Raw genomic sequence first — 18,955 nt, 5'->3', positions numbered from 1 at the left:
TCCACAACATGTATTCAAAACCTGAGGCTTCCTGGTGGCTCTCTTGTAAGTTGATTCTGCCCTGCTTATGGTTATCCTATATTACTGCAGCTACCAGAACTAGAGAAAAACTCACTATTGAAGCCTCATTTAGCGTGACAAAAATGGTGCTACACTAAGAGGTTCAGGAATTACTGTGAGCCTAAAAATAATTTGCTGTTTATTCACCGTTTGTTCCTTAAAAAGCTCGAGGTCCTACAAAGACTACAGATATTTAAAATTACGGATTTAAAGAATGGTGCCAACAATGGAATTTCGTGAGAGGCATGATTCATTAATAAAAGAAAGAATATGTGGAACAGGAATAATGAAATAATGGGCAGGTTATTAGGAGAAAAAACCTGTACTTAATAAAAGCCACGCATGTGTGCACAACTAAAATAGCTATTATACAGTTAAAAGGAATAACTGAGAAGGATGTGCAGAATTTGAAACGAGTAAAATAAAAAGCAAAAAATATCAGAAATAAATGGAGATGCTGTTAAAGAAATTGAAATGGAAACCAAGAGCAGTGCAAGAATATGAGTCGTCAGCTGAAACTCGTGCCTCTTTTCCTCGAAGTCATGTGCCACATACTGACAGAAGCACGGTCCTATATTTAAACAATTCTGCAGAGTCAGTGCTAGAAAAATACATGTTGCTAACCAGAGTTATGTATAGGGAAAAAAAAACATGTAACAATATAAAATGGAGAAATTAATCTAATTGAATCTCATGCCATGTGTACTATGAGCGACTAAGAGCATGGAAGAAAGCACAGCACTGCATGATTTCTGCAGATTCTGTGCCATAGAATAATATTTTCCAAGAGGCTTAAAAGTAAAGACGAGTGTTCAAAAGAATGTGTATGCTGCTGAACAGAAATAAATGAAAAGACCTGACATACTGATATCTGAATATGATTCTGAGGCAACATCTGAAACACAAGAATGCAAGCCAGAGAATGAATGGCTAAAACTAGACGCATGTTCAAAGTGCAGCATTTTGTCTGAAGTTACCTTTAAAGGGCTGGCATATAAAGGTACTGAAGAGAAAACTGTACACAGATTTATTAACACATTCTGGCAAAAGACAACACCATTAGGTCAAAAGCTGCTGACATGAGTATAACAATAAAAGTGGCAAAAATCTTTTCAAATCATAACATTAGTTAACTCACCTTAATATTTTGAGGTGTTTGGCTTTAAGAAGATAAAAAACACATTATATTGAAAGTGTAAAAGTAAAGTCAGCCATGAACACAGAATCAGTCACAAAGACCTCTAAGATATTATGTAGAGCTATACACATGACACCCTGCAAAACTATAATGATTTACTTGCAGGCTCAGGATTTTTGCTACAAGCGTTATCCCACAGAAATAAAACAATGTACTGTTAGTGGTAATGCCTCACAGAGGCAAAATGGGACAAAAAAGGAAAAAGGGAAGCTTAAGTTTCACTGAGAAGCAGTTAGAGACAACAGATGGAGAAAGACAAGATTCACATTTCTACTGATCCCCAATATCTGAATAGTGAACACACCACTATCCAGTGATTATACTTGAGAAATTGGTCTCAAGAATGCCATAAGGTAAGTTTTTATGGTGCTAGATGGAAATGACTTTTTCTTGCAGACTAAGCTGAATGATGAAAGCTCTAAAATGTGCACATTTAAAATGCCATTGGGAAGGTACATATTTCTCAGACTCCCATGTACTACATTGGTACAACACCTGTGAATGTGATATATCTGAGAAGCAAGGTGCAAATGACCAGGTGCTCCTTAGGAGAGCAGTGTCAGAGCTGACAGACTGGATCTTTTTTGCTCTTCAGCTGTTAAGGGCAGTTGAGGGGGACGGGGAAGCTGCACTGGGTACTAGATAAGCTAAGTAAATAATACACAAGAAAAGCAGTAACAGCTAAATGAGGGAAGAGTCCCACTAACAACTGAATGAGATAAGTTTCAGTCATACCTCTCAACCTCTTAGTGAAAACAAAAATCTGGGCAATACCTAAAATAATGGGGGGCAAAGGCCCATAAACAGGGACAGATTTTAAATATTGCTCTTTTAAACTTAGAAAGTTGTTATAATAATAGGATTTGTGTTAGCGGCATTTTTTAAAGGATGTGAAGTCTGAAACTCAAATGTTATTTAGTGACTTCAGTCCTCAGTGATATGCCAGAAAAAGTACAGTTTTGCACCTACCATAAATGTAGATGTTCGAGTGCTAATACAGCTGCAGTAATCACAGATGGGTTTTCAGCCGTCAGGCGGTCCCTCGGTCGGCCGAATTCCAAAGTCTTGGTCCGGCGTCGGTTGTTGTCGCTTACTCTTCTGACGTCAGGAAGGCCAGAGTATATAAGACACAGCCGACGCCATGTTCTTCAGTCTTTCTTGCCCCAGATGTCAGGTACCCCCAAAAGGAAGGCAATACATAAGTAAAGCTCCCATCCATTGGTCAAGATTTCTCTTGAACAAGGCCAGCGAGGTGCTCTGCCTCACATGTACCGGGATTTTGTTCCACAGCATAGGGAGTCTTTGGGTGATGAATCTATCCCTCCAGCACGTCCTATTAATAGCCGTGTCGAGGTTTAAGTCTCCCGCCCTTGTGGCTCTGATGGATCTAGATTTTTTGAGGTGAAGCATATTCATCAAATCTGGGTTTGACATGGCCTTGTATGTTAGGCAAAGGTCACCTCTGAGCAAGCGGTAAGCGACTGAATAGAGCTGGAGTTCTTTCAGTTGGGCAGCATAGGACAGATTTTTGAGACCCTTTATCCTTTTGGTGAGGAACTTTTGTGGCCTCTCCAGCTGCTGCAAGTGTCGGGTCAGATACATTCCGAATGGGGCATTGTACTCAATCATTGGTCTGATGAGTGATGAGTAAAGGGAGACTATGACCTCCCTTGATCTAGATGAGAATCCCTTCATGATAAGGTGGGCAATGTAGAAGGTCTTCCTAACTACTTTAGCTACATGGGTGTCGAATGACAGACTACTATCAACCTGGGTCCCCAGGTCCCTGATAACTTCTTCTGTGCTCAGTGGATTGCCACCTATTTGGTAGCTAGGGGTAACCTTGTTTTCCGAAGGGTATGACTATGCATTTTTGGCATTTAACTTTAGGCGTGGCTCTGGCACCAGTTATCCGTTTCTGTGAGACCCTTCTGAAGGATATCTGTGTCAGATGTGTTTTCTACTATGGCCCAGTTTGCAGTCATCTGCAAACTTTGTCAGCCATAACCCTCCTGTGTTTGCTTGTACTTAGGAAAAGTAGATGCCAAACAAGAGTGGGCCCAGGACTGAGCCCTGTGGGACACCACTTGTGACAGGCTTTGAGTCTGACATGGCGCCAGCAACTCTGACCCTGTGGGTTCTGTCACTCAGCCAGTTTGCAACCCATCTTGTGATGTATGGGTTAACATTTAAGCTGATGAGTTTTTCAATGATACCCGAGTGGGGTATTGTATCGAAGGCCTTAGCCAGATCGAGGTAGGCTGTATGGACTGCCTTTCCCTCATCAATGGCTTTGGTGACTGTTTGAAAAAGTCAACCAAGTTTAAAAGGCATGATCTGCCTTTGACAAAGCCAAACTGGGTTGGATCCAAAGTCTGCAAATTCCCCATGTCTTTATTTATGAGGTCCATTATGATCCTCTCCATGGCTTTGCAGATAAGGCTTGTCAAGCTAATGGGCGGTAATTTCCAGGGTCGGTGGAGGCACCGCCTTTGTGAAGTGGGACCACAGTTGCAGTGCCACTCCTGGCGTATCCAGAGGTAAGACTTTGATTAAACAGCTGTCCTAGCTGTGGGTTTAATTCCTCATTGAGTTCGTGGAGCACACAGCCGGGACACCATCGGGTCCCATGGATGCTGTGTTTTTACTTTGGAGAGAGCAGTTCTCACTTGGGCTGGAGATGTTTGGGGGCTGCACTCATTTGGTATAGATATCTCTCCTTTTGGGGGGGAGAAGTTTGCACTGAACCTGTCAGCCAGTATGTTGGCAATGTCTGTAGGATCAGTAATCTTCACATCATTTTGAACTAGTTCTGAGCATATCTGGGAGTTTCCTCCTAGGTTTCTAACATAGCTAAAGAAGGCCTTATGATTGTCTTTTGAGTCTTTAGCTATTTTTCTCTCGAAATTTGCTTTGGATGATTTTATGAGAGCTCTTAGTTTTTTACTTATAGTGATCAAGGGTGTCTTACCTTTTAAGGATTTTGCTCTATCTTGTAGTAGGCACAAAACTGTACTATGTTCATCGTGCATACAGCTGCAGTAATCACAGATGGGTAGAGTCCCAAAGCTATGCATAGGGTGGTAGGTACTATGAGGAACTGGGTTGAGCCAGAATGCCCTGCAAAACAGCAGTGGCGAAGCCTGCTCTTGTTCTGGAGTATAAGGGCAGGTGGTAGTGTTTTGTGAAGGTATGTACAGAACTCCAAGTGGCTGCCTCCAAAATATCCTTAGTAGGCACACCTCTGAGGAAGGCTGTAGAGGTGGCTGTGGCCCTGGTGGAGTGAGATCTGATACCAGTAGGGACAGATTTCCCATGATAGGAGTAACAAAATCGTATGCAGTGGCCAATCCACTTGGAAATGGTCTGTTTGGTAACTGGTTTCCCTTGAGCCCCTACGGCATAGGACACAAAAAGTTGTTCTGATTTCCTGAAGGACTTTGTTCTGTCCAAATAGTAACGTAGCTGCCTATGGATGTCTAAAGAGTGAAGCAGCCTTTCCCCTTTGTTTTGAGGGTTAGGATAAAAGGTAGGTAGGTGTATGGCTTGGTTTAAGGCTACCCTGGATACCACTTTTGGCATAAAAGATGGATTAGTATGAAGGGAAACCCTATCCTGATGGAAGATGAGGAAAGGCTGCACCGCCATAAGGGCCTGTAGTTCAGAAACCCTACGAGCTGAAGTGATGGCCAGAAGGAAAGCTGTTTTCCAGGACAAATGTTGCAGATCTGTTGAGGCAGCAGGTTCAAAGGGAGGCAATGTTAATTTTTCTAGTATGTAATAAAGGTCCCAGGCTGGTATTGGTTGCTTCCTTGGAGGTCTTATATTCTTAGCCCCTCTGAGGAACTGCCGTAAGAGAGGGTGAGAGAATAAAGGAGGATCCGTGTTGTATTCTGCAGAAATGGCTGAGGCGTGTATTTTAATGGAAGAAAATGAAAGTCCACTGTTCAGCAGTTCAGCTAGGTACTGTAAAACCTGAGGCAAGTTCAATTTTCTAGGGTCCTGTCTTCTTTTCTCATTCCAGCAGCAAAACTGCTTCCATTTTGCGGAGTAAGCTTTTCTTGTAGATGGTCTTCTGGCCTCCAAAATGACATCCTGCACCTCCTTGGAGAGTAGAGTCTGATGTGGTGTTAAGGAATTTTCCACGCAGCGAGGTTGAGTGTTTTCAGCTGACTGTGAAGGGTTTTGTAGCTGTTCTGCGTCAGCAGAAGAGGTATTAGAGGCAGGGACCAGGGAGGAGTATGTGTTAGGCTCCTCAGGAGTGGATACCAGTGTTGCCTTGGCCAGTCGGAGCCGATACCAGTGTTGCCTTGGCCAGTCTGGAGCAATCAGTATCATCCTCGGTTTGTCTGTTCTTGCTTTCAAAAGCACCTTGGGCAGAAGAGGCAGGGGTGGGAATGCATAAACTGTCCATGTTGCCCAACTGAATGAAAGGGCGTCCACTTTCCAGGCCTTTGGATGGAAGGTCCTTGAACAAAACTTTTTCAATTGATGGTTCCTGTGGGAGGCAAAAAGATCTATGTCTGGCCTCCCCCACGCTTGGATTATCTCCGTAAACACCTGTGGATGCAGCTTCCATTCGTGTGGATCTGTCATATTCCTGCTCAGAGTGTCTGCCAGTGTGTTTTCCAGTCCAGGCAAGTACTGTGCTTGAAGTTCGATTTGTCTTTCCAGAGCCAAGTTCCAAATAGTCATGGCTAGTCTGCACAAGGGGTACGAGTGTGTTCCTCCTTGTTTGTTTATGTACCACATTACTGTGGTGTTGTCTGTTCTTATCAGTAATTGTCCTGGCTGCAGGAAGTCCTTGAAAGCTGTAATTGCATTTATTACTGCTAGCATTTCTTTTTGATTGATGTGAAGGTGCTTTTCCCTTTGGGACCATCTGCCCTGAATGCACCTGTCCTTCATGTGCGCCCCCCAGGCGTAATCTGAGGCGTCTGTGGTTATGACTTGTTTTGCTTGAGGCTTGCAGAATGGAAGGCCTGTGTTTACTTGACATGCTTGGGCCCACCATAGAAATTCCTTTTGCAGACATGGAATTATTGGTATAATTGCTTCCAAGCTGTGACTGTGTTGAGACCATAGATTTTTAGGTACCATTGAAGTTTCCTCATATGCAGCTTTGCACATGGGATTAGCAGAATGCAAGATGCCATGAATCCCAGAGCCTGCAGGATTTTCCTTGCAGTAAGCCTGGTACTTTTGCTAGTGTTTTGTAGTACTGAGATAATTGCCCTTGTTTTTCTGACGTAAGGTATGCCATCTGGGTGTTTGTGTCCAAGCTGGCACCCAGGAAGGTTATTTTCTGAGATGGTGTTAGCCTTGATTTCTCCTTGTTGATGGTGTATCCCAGAGAAAGCAGTAACCGTGTCACATATGCCAGATGTTCCAGTAGTATTTGTTTGCTGTCCGCTTGGATCAGGCAGTCGTCCAGATAAGGGTAAATTTGTATCCCTTGAAGTCTGCAATAGGCAATCACTGATGCCAGGCACTTTGTGAATACTCTGGGCAGTAGATAAGCCAAAGGGCAATGCAGAGAATTGATAGTGGATTGAACCTGCAAGAAATCTGAGGTATCTTCTGCAGCTTTGTCCGATTGGGACATGCAGGTATGCCTCCTTGAGGTCCAATGTTACCAGCCAAAACTCCTTGCCCAGCATGGGAAGAAGTTGCTGTAATGTGAGCATCTTGAATTTTGATGCAGTAGAAATGTGTTTAGGATGGATAAGTCCAGAATGGGTCTCCAGTCGGTTCCTTTTCTTGGTACCAGGAAGAGTCTTTAATAAAAACCTTGACCTTGTTGGTGCGTAGGTACCTTTTGTATAGCTCTCAAGTTTAGGAGCTTTGAAATTTGCAGTTGTGCCTCTACCCTTTGATTTTGTGGTAGGTTTGGCATGCCTCTCATTTTTGGAAGAGTGTGAAATTGAAATTTGTAGCCTCTGTTTATAATGTCCAGAATCCATTTGTCTGTTGTGACAATATGCCAATTGTTTGCAAATAATGCTAGTTTCCCTCCCAAAGGTGCTGCCAGCTGAGACTTGCTTAGCATGGAAATGAGGGAGTCATTGGGTTTGCTTCCTGTATTGTTGTGCACTGTCTTCACCATCTCTTGGTGCTGGAGATTGCCATTGTCTGCCTCTATATGATCCTTGTGACTGCCCTCTGCCCCTTGTGCATCTGTATCTACCTCTTTGGGGCTTGTCAGTGGCTGGAAAAGACCAGTTTTTCGAAGGCCAATTTCTGCTAAATCGTGGTGGCTGGACCTGTAAGAAAGCTTTGACAGTTTGCATAGATTTGGCTTTTTCTTCCATTTTTCGTAGTATATCCTCAGCATTAGTACCAAAACGTACATCCTTTTGTAAAGGAGCATCAAGAAGTTTAGCTTTCACATGATCAGGCAAATTTTGTTCCCTAAGCCAGGCATGTCTGCGAATGACTGATCCTGTAGCAGCCGCTCTACTGGAGGCCTCTAGGGCATCATAACCACATTGTAAGGTGTGTTTACCCACTTGTTCCGCACTATGCATCATATCCTGTAACTCTTTTAAATCTGGTTGTTCAGGTTGAGACATTTTGTTTTTTAATTGTGATAACAGGAACTGTTGATATTTAATCATGTGAAACTGGCAGTTTAAGGCCCTCATGGCTAGGGTGGCCGAGGTATATACCTTCTTACCCCACCTTTCTAGAGATCTAGATTCCCTTTCTGCAGGAAGTGGATTCTTGGCAGTGGAGGCCTTTAATCCCTTAGGGCCTTGTGAAATGGTTTCAGGGTCAGCATTATGGCCTTTGTAAAGAAATTGGTGAGAACTGGGTACTCTGTAATATCTATCAGGCTTTACTGGTGCAGGAGGCAGAGAATCAGGATTAAGACAAGCCTCCGAATAGACATCATCCAGTACCTCCAAAACAGGGGTATAGCCAGAGGTCTGTGCTGAGGTAACCAAAGAAATTCCCCAAGTCTTTTCTTGGAATCTGAAAAGTCTTGGCCTTCCCAATGGAAGTGTTCCCTCAAGGTGTGCAAGGTTTCCCCAAAAGAAAAATCCTCAGGGGGGGATACAGAAGGAATGGACTGTTCTGCATCTGAATCCTCAAAAGGGGAGTAAGAGTGTTCCTCTGCATCAGAATGCTCTGATAAAATGGATCCCTGATCAGAAGAGGGGGATTCTTCCTCCACTCTGGGTCTCTTGTCAGGAGGGGGCTGAGAACCTCTGATGAGAGTTATAAGATCCTCAGCCATTTTAAGCATCTGTTTCTTGGGCATGGGTCCAGGAGATGGGCCTTGAGCAGCAGGCCTAGTGTGATGCCTGGCTGCTTTGGATTTAGTAAAGGCCTTAATAGAAAAAGAAGATGAAGGCCTAAATACACCATGGGTGGAGGTGGATCTGTCCACATTAGTAGGCTCGACATAAGCCAGGGCTTCGGTTGTAGTCTGGGAAAGGGCCGATGACCCAGCGGTCTCGGGTACAGAAGACACCGCCAAAGGAGTGTAGTCAGTAGTCAGGGACTGCAAAGGCGTCTCGCTGAGAACCGGACCACGTGTAGCCTGTTTCGGCGTGGTGTCGGTGGAGACCGCGGGCCTCACGTGTCGGTCCTTTTCCTTGCGTTTTTTGGATAAAACGGTAGTCGGAGAGTCCAATGACATTTTATAGTCAAAAGCTCTACCAAAAAAGTGTTGGGCGAACTCCACCCGACGCTTGATAGTGCGTTTATTGAAGGTAGCGCAAAAGCGACAGCCCGAGGCGTCGTGGTCTGGGCCCAAACAAGGTATGCAAAGGGAATGGAAATCCTTATGCGGTATTTGCTTCCCACAAGAAATACAATTATTAACTTTTTCTGACATCGGTCTGAGGCAAGAAAAGTTTCCCCAACGGGGTACTTAGCTTTAATGAAGACTTCGGTTCCAAATATTTTCGTAAATCAGGAGCTGGCCGACCGGCACTTGCGAACTGCTTCTGCTTCGGGTACCGCGCAGCAAAAAAGACTGAAGAAAGTACAGTTTTGTACCTACCATAAATGTAGATGTCCGAACTGGATAGCATCTGCAGTCATAACAACTGGGTTGTCCTGTCGTCAGGCAGCCCTTCGGTCGGCCGGATTCCAAAGTCCGGGTCCGGCTTCGGCTGATGTCGCACTTCACCCGACGTCATCTCTGTTGGTCTTCGGGTATAAAGGCATCAGCCGACGCCATTTTCCTCAGTGTTTCTTGCCCCAGATGCCAGTTGCCCTCTTGGAAGGCTAAATTTTGGGTAAATGCCAATGTTTCCAAAAAGATAGAAGGCAAACACAAAAAATAAGCATGTATGTACATATATACAAACAAATACACCATAAGAGACTCCCCGCCAGCTAGCTATTAGGAGGGCAAATACCCTAGGAGTACCACAGAGGGGAAGGAGGGTAATCCTGACTGCAGATGCTATCCAGTTCGGACATCTACATTTATGGTAGGTACAAAACTGTACTATGTCCTTCATGGATGCATCTGCAGTCATAACAACTGGGTAGAATACCATAGCCAACTAGGGGAGGAGGAAGAATAGATTATGGTGTGGTTAGGATCCCTTGCAGTACAGCAGTGGCAAACCCTGCTCGGGATCTGGAATACAGAGGTAAATTATAATGCTTGGCAAATGTATGCACGGAGGTCCAAGTAGCCGCCTCAATAATGTCCTTGGTTGCCACTCCTCGTAAGAAGGCTGTGGTAGTGGCTGTTGCCCTTGTAGAATGAGGCCTTATGTTCTGTGGAATTGGTTTTCCATGAAATGAGTAACAGAATCGTATGCAATTTCCTATCCATTTGGAGATTGTCTGTTTGGAAATCGCTTTTCCTTCCCTTCCTGTTGCATAGGCTACAAACAGCTGGTCAGTTTTTCTGTTACTTTTGTTCTGTCCAGGTAGTAGCGTAGCTGTCTATGTACATCCAAGGTATGCAGCATTCTTTCCCCTCTGTTTTGTGGGTTTGGGAAGAAGGTAGGTAGGTGGATTGCCTGGTTTAAAGACACTCTGGATACCACCTTAGGCATAAATGTAGGATTAGTCCTCATGGACACTCTATCTTGGTGGAAGATTAGGAAGGGTTGTACTGCCATTAGGGCCTGAAGTTCAGAAACCCTTCTTGCTGAGGTTATTGCCAGTAGGAAAGCAGTTTTCCACGACAGATGCTGCAGGTCTGCTGTTGCTGCTGGTTCAAAGGTGCAGTGTCAACTTTTCCAGCACAAAGTTCAAATCCCAAGCTGGCAATGGTGGTTTCCTAGGAGGTTTTACATTCTTGATCCCTCTGAGGAACTGCCTGAGTAAAGGATGTGAAAAGACAGGTGGATCAAAGCTGTATTCTGCTGAAATAGCTGATGCATGTATCTTGATGGAGGAATAGGACAGGCCTGTATGTAGAAGCTCTGCCAAATACTCCAGAATGTTAGCAATGTCTATATTGGACACATCTTTTCCTCTTTCAGCACTCCAAATGACAAACCTTTTCCATTTTCCTGCATAGTTCCTTCTTGTTGAAGGTCTGCGGGCTTCAAGTATAATGTCTTTAACCCTTTGGGAAAGCTCTGGATTAGTTGCTGCTATGTGATGTTCCATGCAGTCAGTTGCAAAGTTTTTAGGTTTGGATGCATGATGCTGTAGTTGTTCTGGGTTAACATCAAAGGCATCAGGGGTATTGGCCATATTTTGTCCCGAGACATGCTCCTCAGCAATGGGTACCAGTGTTGTCTTGGCCAGTTTGGAGCTATCAGGGTTATCCTTGGGCGTTCCTCCTTGATTTTTAGTAATACCTTGTGTATCAAGGGAAGAGGTGGGAATGCATATGCTGTCAGACCTTTCCAGCTGAAGGAGAGCGAGTCCACTTTCCATGCAAGTGGGTGGAACGTCCTTGTGCAGAATTTTTTGAGCTGGTGATTGAGAGGGGAAGCGAATAGATCTATCTGTGGCATTCCCCATTTCTTTGAGATGGCCTTGAAGATGTCCGGGTGTAGCATCCATTCGTGAGCATCCGAAGTGGTTCTGCTTAACATGTCTGCTAGAGTATTCTCCTTTCCTGGTACGAATATTGACTGTAACTGGATGTTGTAGCTGAGCGCCAGGTTCCAAAGGTCCAAAGTCATTCTGCATAGGGGGTATGAATGAGTGCCTCCCTGTTTGTTGATGTACCACATGACTGTGGTGTTGTCTGTCCTTATCATCAAATGTCCTGCTTTGAGGAACGGTCTGAATTTTTGGATTGCCAGCTTTACTGCCAGCATTTCTTTTAGGTTGATGTGCAAATGGAGCTGGTCCTGTGTCCACAATCCTTGTACGCATTTGTCCAGCATGCGAGCCCCCCATCCTAGGTCTGAGGCGTCTGTTGTGATGGTTTGGCTTGCTTGATAGTTGTGAAAGGGTAGGCCTGGATTTGACTGGCATGCTTGAGCCCACCATAGGAACTCCTGTTTTAGGCATGGGATTAGAGGAATTTCTGCTTCTAGGCTGTGCCTGTGTTGGGACCATAAATTCTTTAGGTACCACTGTAGTTTTCTCATGTGTAGTCTGGCATGTGGAACCAAGATTATGCAGGATGCCATGAAGCCCAAGGCCTGTAGAACTTTTCTTGCTGTTAGCTTGTTCTGTTTTGTTAGTGCCAAGAAGTAAAGAGGGAGTTCTTTTAGTTTTTCTGCAGTTAGGAATGCCATTTGATTTACTGTGTGCAATTCAGCCCAAGAATGTCCTTGTTTGGGATGGTATCAGCCTTGACTTTTGTAAATTGACTGTGTATCCCAGTGCTTGTAGCAAGTAAATGACCCTTTGTAAATCTGTTGTCAGCTTGCTTTTGTTGTCCCCTGTAGCAGACAGTCGTCCAGGTATGGATAAATTTGGATTCCCTGTAGTCTGCAGTGGGCGATTACTGATGCCAGGCATTTTGTGAATACTCTGGGCGCAGTAGATAAGCCAAAGGGCAATGCTGAGAATTGATAGTGCTCTGATCCTGCAAGAAATCTGAGGTATCTTCTGCAAATTGGTCGTATGGGGACGTGCAGGTATGCCTCCTTGAGATCTAGAGTTACCAGCCAGCACTCCTTGCCCAGCATGGGAAGAAGTTGCTGGAGGGTCAGCATTTTGAATTTTGGGACAATGATGTATGTATTTAAGATGGACAGGTCGAGAATAGATCTCCAGCTTTTTTCCCTTCTTGGAACTAGGAATAGTCTGGAGTAGAATCCTTTGCCTTGTTCTGTTATTGGCACTTTTTCCACAGCTCTCATCTTTGTTAGTTGCATTATCTGCTGTAGAGCTTCTGTTTTTTTGATTTGGAGGCAGGTTTGGCATTCCTCTTTTGACTGGTAAAGTGTGGAAGTGGAACCGGTATCCTTGGTCTATGGTTTGCAGAATCCACTTGCCTTTTGTGATATAGTGCCAGTTTTTTGAAAATAAAGTTAATTTTCCGCCTAATGGTGCTGCTATTTGTTCCCTGGTAGGCGGAGTTAGAATCAAGTCACTGTGCTGTTGTAGTGGCAGTGGCTGTGTCTGTGCCTCTGTTATTACCTTGCCACTGTCGTCCTCTGTAGGCACCCCCTCTGGATTGATTTCTGCCTCTGGGACGTCTATTCCTGCCCCTTTGGGATCTTGTGGAGTCAGGAAAGGACCAATTTTGGCAGGCCAGTTCCTGCTAAACCTTGGGGTTGAACCTGCAAGAAATCTTTAACCGTTTGTACAGATTTTGCCTTTTCTTCCATTTTCTTCATTACCTGCTGGGCAGGTGTACCAAACAAACTGGCCTTATCCATAGGTGCATCTAATAACTTAGCTTTAACATGATCCGGTAAGACCTGTTCCTTCAGCCATGCATGTCTTCTTATCACTGTGCCAGTCATGGCTGATCTAAATGAAGCCTCCAGTGCATCATAGCCACATTTTAAGGAATGGTTACTAACCTGTTGTATGTTATTTACCATTTCTAATATATATTTCTTATCTATAGAGTCATCAGAGGATAGCTTTTTAGTTAACTGATCAAGCATAAACTCTTGGTATTGTATCATGTGAAACTGACAATTTAAAGCTCTAGCTGAGAGAGTAGCGGAGGTGTAAACCTTTTGCCCCATCTGTCTAAAGACCTGGCTTCCCTTTGAGAAGGAATAGGGTTTTGCTGTGGTCGAGGCTGCTGCCTTAGGCCCCTGGGATATGGTTTCGGGTCTGCAAGTGGGGCCTTGTATAAGTGGTGATGAGTGTCTGGAACCCTGTAAAATCTGTCTGGTTTGACAGGGGCTGGAGGTAAGGAATCTGGTGCAGTGCAGACATCATTAAATGCATCGTCCACAACAGAGGACAGGAGGTATAGCTAAAGGCCTGTGTTGTGGAAGGTGCAGAAAAGTCCTAAGTCTTTTCTAGAATCTGAGAAATCCTGTTCCTGCCATTGGAATTGTTCTCGCATGGCATGTAAGGTTTCCCCAAAGGAGAATTCTTCTGGTGGAGAAGCAGCTGGAATGGATTCTTCAGCATCTGAGTCTTCATAATTGGAGAAATGAGCCTCTGGCTGGTCTGTAATATCAGAGTCCTCCGCGGAATCATCAGAGGACACAGGCTCGAGTCTCTGCTCTAGGTCTCTTTTCTGGGGGCTGAGAGGCCCTGTCTGGGTGAGATTGAGATCCCCTAATTAAGGATATTAAATCCTCTGCCAGAGTAAGCATTTGTGAACTAGAAGTGGGCCTAGTAGAGTGGGGCTTAACAGGCACTGATTTAGTAGATTTGGCTGCTTTAGCCCTGGCAAAGGCCTTAATAGACATGGCTGCAGGAGGCCTAGCAGCACCACGTGCTGGGGTAGAGACATCCAAAGGGATGGTGTCTGATAAGTCACTAGTAACCACTGTAGGTAAGATTTCTGAGGCCGTTTTAAGTAAGGTAGCAGGAGCCTCAGTAGTAGTCATTGATTCAGCTGTGCTTTGATCAGTTTTCTCGGTTTCGGCCGAAACCGAGACACTCGCGGTTTGCTTAACCATGGTTTCGGTCGAAACCGCGGACCGTGAGTGTCGGTCTTTTTCTTTGCGTTTTTAACAATCTGGGTAGTCGGAGGATCCGGCGGCATAATGTACGCAAAATCTGAGCGAAAAACTGTTCAGCAAACTCCGACCGACGCCTAAGCGTTCGTCGGTTGAATGAGCACAGGCCGAACAGGCTGCTACGACGTGGTCTGGGCCTAAACAAGGCAAACAGTAAGAGTGGAAATCTTTATGAGGTATTTGTTTCCCACAAGTTAAACAGTTATTGACTTTTTCTGACATCGGCTGAGGCAAGAAAGAGTCCCCAACGGGGTACTTAGCTTTTAGAAGTCTTCGAAGTAGTATTCGGAAGTAGTTATCTCTGGATCTGACCGACCGGCACTTGCGAACAGCTTCTGCTTCGGGCGCCACGCGGCAAGAAAGACTGAGGAAAATGGCATCGGCTGATGCCTTTATACCCGAAGACCAACAGAGATGACGTCGGGTGAAGTGCGACATCAGCCGAAGCCGGACCCGGACTTTGGAATCCGGCCGACCGAAGGGCTGCCTGACGACAGGACAACCCAGTTGTTATGACTGCAGATGCATCCATGAAGGACATCATGGCGTCGGCTGTGTCTTATATACTCTGGCCTTCCTGACGTCAGAAGAGTAAGCGACAACAACCGACGCCGGACCAAGACTTTGGAATTCGGCCGACCGAGGGACCGCCTGACGGCTGAAAACCCATCTGTGATTACTGCAGCTGTATGCACGATGAACATCCACAAATTTTATGAGGAACAGAGGAAAATTAGGAGTCAAAAATAAAGGTATTCTGCAAAAATCTAGAGAACTGAGAGCTACGGTTTCAGTACATTTACACTATATACAAAAGCTACAGCTGAATGAGCCAATACTCCAGTATACGGTCATTATGTACAAATGCATGAGCTATATATCCGTTCAGGGTCTGTGCAATACTGAGGATTATGACAGGGTGTCCAATCTTGACCAGCTTTCCACCTCATGAGTGAGGTTTGAAATGTGACTCTTAGCATCCATGTTGAGAACAACCCTTGTTATGATCAGAGAGTCAGTCATAATTCTCTGTGGTGTATGAAGCTTTATCTGTTCCATGTGCTACCACTTACAGAAAAAAAAAACTGTAGGAACACTATGAAGACAGCTGACAAAAACAAAATACTCCCCCTCTCTAGAACTAGTGGCTTTAAAAGGTGTTGTGGATAAGTCGTTCACCCACAATTTTTATTTACAGGTGTGGCAAGAGCAAGGCATTTTTAAACGCTGTTGTACCTTCTATCAGTATTCTTTGCCACTGGACACTGTTAGCTCCTAGCATAAGACTAGATCTTAATGCTTAGGTGTCCTTGACTAACTTTGGTTAAACATCCCTAAGCACTGTTATGATGAGGTCTCACATTAGGGATGTCCTTAACAAATTTATCTTTTTACTACAATTTAGGAGTGTAATTACAGACCTCCACACACTACAAAGTTATATATAAACACCTGGATGAAAAATAAAGTGACAAACTGGCAACAGCAAGAAAACCTAAAAAACAAAATGACATAAGAAAGCGAGGGACTTTTGACTGATTATCACGTACCAATTCACTATTCTTTGCCTCCCCTCCCTTCAACCAGGTATCCAACCAACATTCCAATTTCATTCAAACACTGAAGCTGCTTGCGTTTGTTTATGACTTTCTTAATTCTATATATTTCTGGGCAATCTATAGCAGAATCCTACTACCAAGCATGGGAAAACAAACAAACTTGCAAACTTGGACCCGTGTAGCCATTTTGCTCCAGCGGCTGCAGTGGTATCATATACTATCATCTTGTTCTTAAGAGAGGGGAACAAAAGTATGCAGAACAGAAAGGGCTAACAGCATTTCTCATAAGGCACATAGGCCGAGATAACACAAACAGCTTCTGTTAATCAGACAGAAAACAGTCCATTAGAAAAAGTGTATCACACAAAAACAACCTGCAACTCACTACTGCCTTCTACAGGGGCATCCTGAACAATTGTTTTAGAAAATATATTACCTTGTTAAACAAGTGCTACTAAAGGATCTCCTTTGCAGGTTGTAGGACATGGACACCTGTATTCATTCACCCAGAAAAGCATCCTTGGAACAACACAGATTACTTTTAAAAAAGTAACTTAATGTATAACCTCTTGTAACAGCACAGAAATGCATCTTATTCTATAATTGGATAAAATAACAGTGCTAGGAAACCTTAGAAAGCAACTTAACTAAATTAACAATGTAGAAACAATGATGATTTATGAGTTCTGTCAAGGGTGTACTTCTGAGATTAGAATTATGACATTCACTAATACATTTCAGCAAACCAAATCCAACATGTTTCTGCTACACTTGGTTGACAAAATGAAAGCCATTCTAAAGATACAAGCTACAGTGGCCTCACTCTGATTCTGATACAAGACAAGTCTGCCCTCTGCTGGAGAATCTGGAAAAGCATGCCCTGCACTTGGTCTTATCCAAAAGGCACAGAGATGCTATTTGCAAGAAAACTACTAGCAACATGCTAGTAAACAGAAAACAAATTATATTACTGGTGGAATTTTTGATCTCACCACCCCTATGATGTCTCAAGTTGTAATAAACTTTGCATTGACTGAAGCAGACCTTCACAATGAATTTTAACTGAAGAATTTACAAATGAAACTGCTACGTCTGGCAGACTGGCTCTGATCCCCAACTCTCGTCCTTTATGAATGGATTAGTTCCATACTTGTCTCCAGAATGTAACTTGAACGGGTCCAGAGTTTCTTAGGTTTTGGAGAAAGATGAGCACAACACATGGAGAATGTCGACAATACAAACACAAAAAATAATCAGTCTATTCCTAAATCATGCATTTCATTACAACACACTTTCTGGTTATGGTCCATGAAACCTGAGCAGAATTACTTCATACTTTCTTTCCATTATAAAATCAGAGCTCAGTGCCACAATGCACTGAAAATGAAATGATATAAATGAACAAGACTGATTCCCCCCAGGCTGCAGACACCCATTTTTCTTTGTATTCTACTAGTGTGAACTAATTTCATTTATTAGCCACACCTCAACTGCAACTTAATGCACAAAGAAGTTACAGAACACACCCATCTTCAAACAAATGTTACAACTTAAAAACAAAAATTACGTAATTTAAAAGAGGCAGTATGTGCACAGCCACCCAAAACTTCTGCAAAGACTTAGAAATGTCACAGAATACTATGTAAAGCATGAAACGCATATACCTGAGCAAAACAACCTGTTAAAATTACTACATGCTGAAGAATGACAGACCAAGATCACATATCTGGGTACAGTGCTTCTAAAAAGAGCAAAACTCACATTTAAAATGCAAATTCATCATTCAAAGATAACACAACTGATGCCTCTCAATTTTCCATTCACTCCTAAAGAGTTCTTCTGCTCACCTGTGTCATCTTATCCACAGAGACTGGAATTCCGTCGATTGTTAGAGGTGGTAACTCAGAATTAACCTCCTGAGGTGCAGGTGCGTGTTCAGCTAGGGCAGATTCAAGGTCCTCAAGGATCATACTCTTATACTTTCGCACCTGAGGGAAAAGAAACAAAGCATTTCTAGGTAAACAAGAATGACTGCAGTAAGGGCATGCTAGGTAACCCAGCATTTCCCAAGATGCTAGAAACAGGCATTCACAGCAACACATCTGCTAATATTTCTCACTACCTCAACTCCCTCCTTACAACATGCAACAGCTTAAGAGACGATAAAAAACAACCACAACAGTGGATGATGAAATTCAAGGCAATGCATTCCATTTATGGGAAAAAATAACCATGAAAGTGTTCTCCATTTAGAAACAAAATGAGAAAGCCGACATTTTAGAAACAAGAAAGGAAAAAGCCGACATTTTTGATTTTTGGCTTGATCTAATTATACATCTGAGATCACATTCTAATACAGACTCCAATTACAACCAAGTCCTTTCAGCAAATGTTGCTTCATCAGCACTCCTAATTCTATATCTGAACCCGAAAATTTAAATGGCAAGGTTTCAGTAGATGGATGGTCTGAAGGGCATTTGTGCCCATGTACGCAACAAAAACTTGAGCTTCAAATGTGACTTTCTGAAAAAAAAAAAAAACACAAGCATCAATGGCATTACTGATTTAAACAACAGCCACAAATCTGCCTACCTGAAGGAAGAGTCTTTTTTTTTTTCTTTTAACAGGCTGGGTTGGGAGGGTGGCCTGGGCTACATCCTGTTAAATGATGAGCTTGGATGGTGTCTAAAGTATTAGCACTGCTATACATCTGAAGATTAACAGGCCTTAACAATTCAACAAACTGACATCAGCTTGTTTTCCTTATTGAGGTTATATCAGCTTGTTGTGTACAATGTTGAAATATGACTACACTCCATACATTTCTCACTATTCAGTGATTCCCCTGCTGTGCGCTTACTCTTCCAGCATTACCAAAAGCTGAAAAGCTAGTTAAACATTTAAATCCATAAAAAACAATGGATAATCACAGAATAAGCTGTTCTAGTGGGAATGCACCTATGAAAAGAAGTACATAATAACAAAATAACAATTTCCATTGGGATTTCTGACATTTGAATATGCAATGTTAAACATAGAAATGCACAGTGTGTATGTCTGCCACTCATTATTTCATTTTTACATACAGATTAGGAATG

General features: G+C 43.4%; 1 protein-coding gene across 7 annotated transcripts in view; it reads right to left on the bottom strand.

The window, feature by feature from the left end:
• NRF1 (nuclear respiratory factor 1) overlaps positions 1–18,955 on the bottom strand; it is an 840,475-nt gene that overhangs the window by 531,731 nt on the left and 289,789 nt on the right. For all 7 annotated transcript variants that reach the window (XM_044088840.1, XM_044088845.1, XM_044088844.1 and 4 more), the window contains exon 5: positions 17,705–17,845. In XM_044088840.1, coding sequence (XP_043944775.1) covers positions 17,705–17,845 — 141 coding nt within the window. The remainder of the gene's footprint in view (positions 1–17,704; positions 17,846–18,955) is intronic.

This window comes from Protopterus annectens, chromosome 11.part0 (genome assembly GCF_019279795.1).
Source record: "Protopterus annectens isolate FY-2018-M chromosome 11.part0, PAN1.0, whole genome shotgun sequence".
NCBI lineage: Eukaryota > Metazoa > Chordata > Ceratodontiformes > Protopteridae > Protopterus > Protopterus annectens.
Note: the sequence above shows the minus strand (reverse complement) of the source record. Positions and strands in the feature narration are given on the sequence as shown.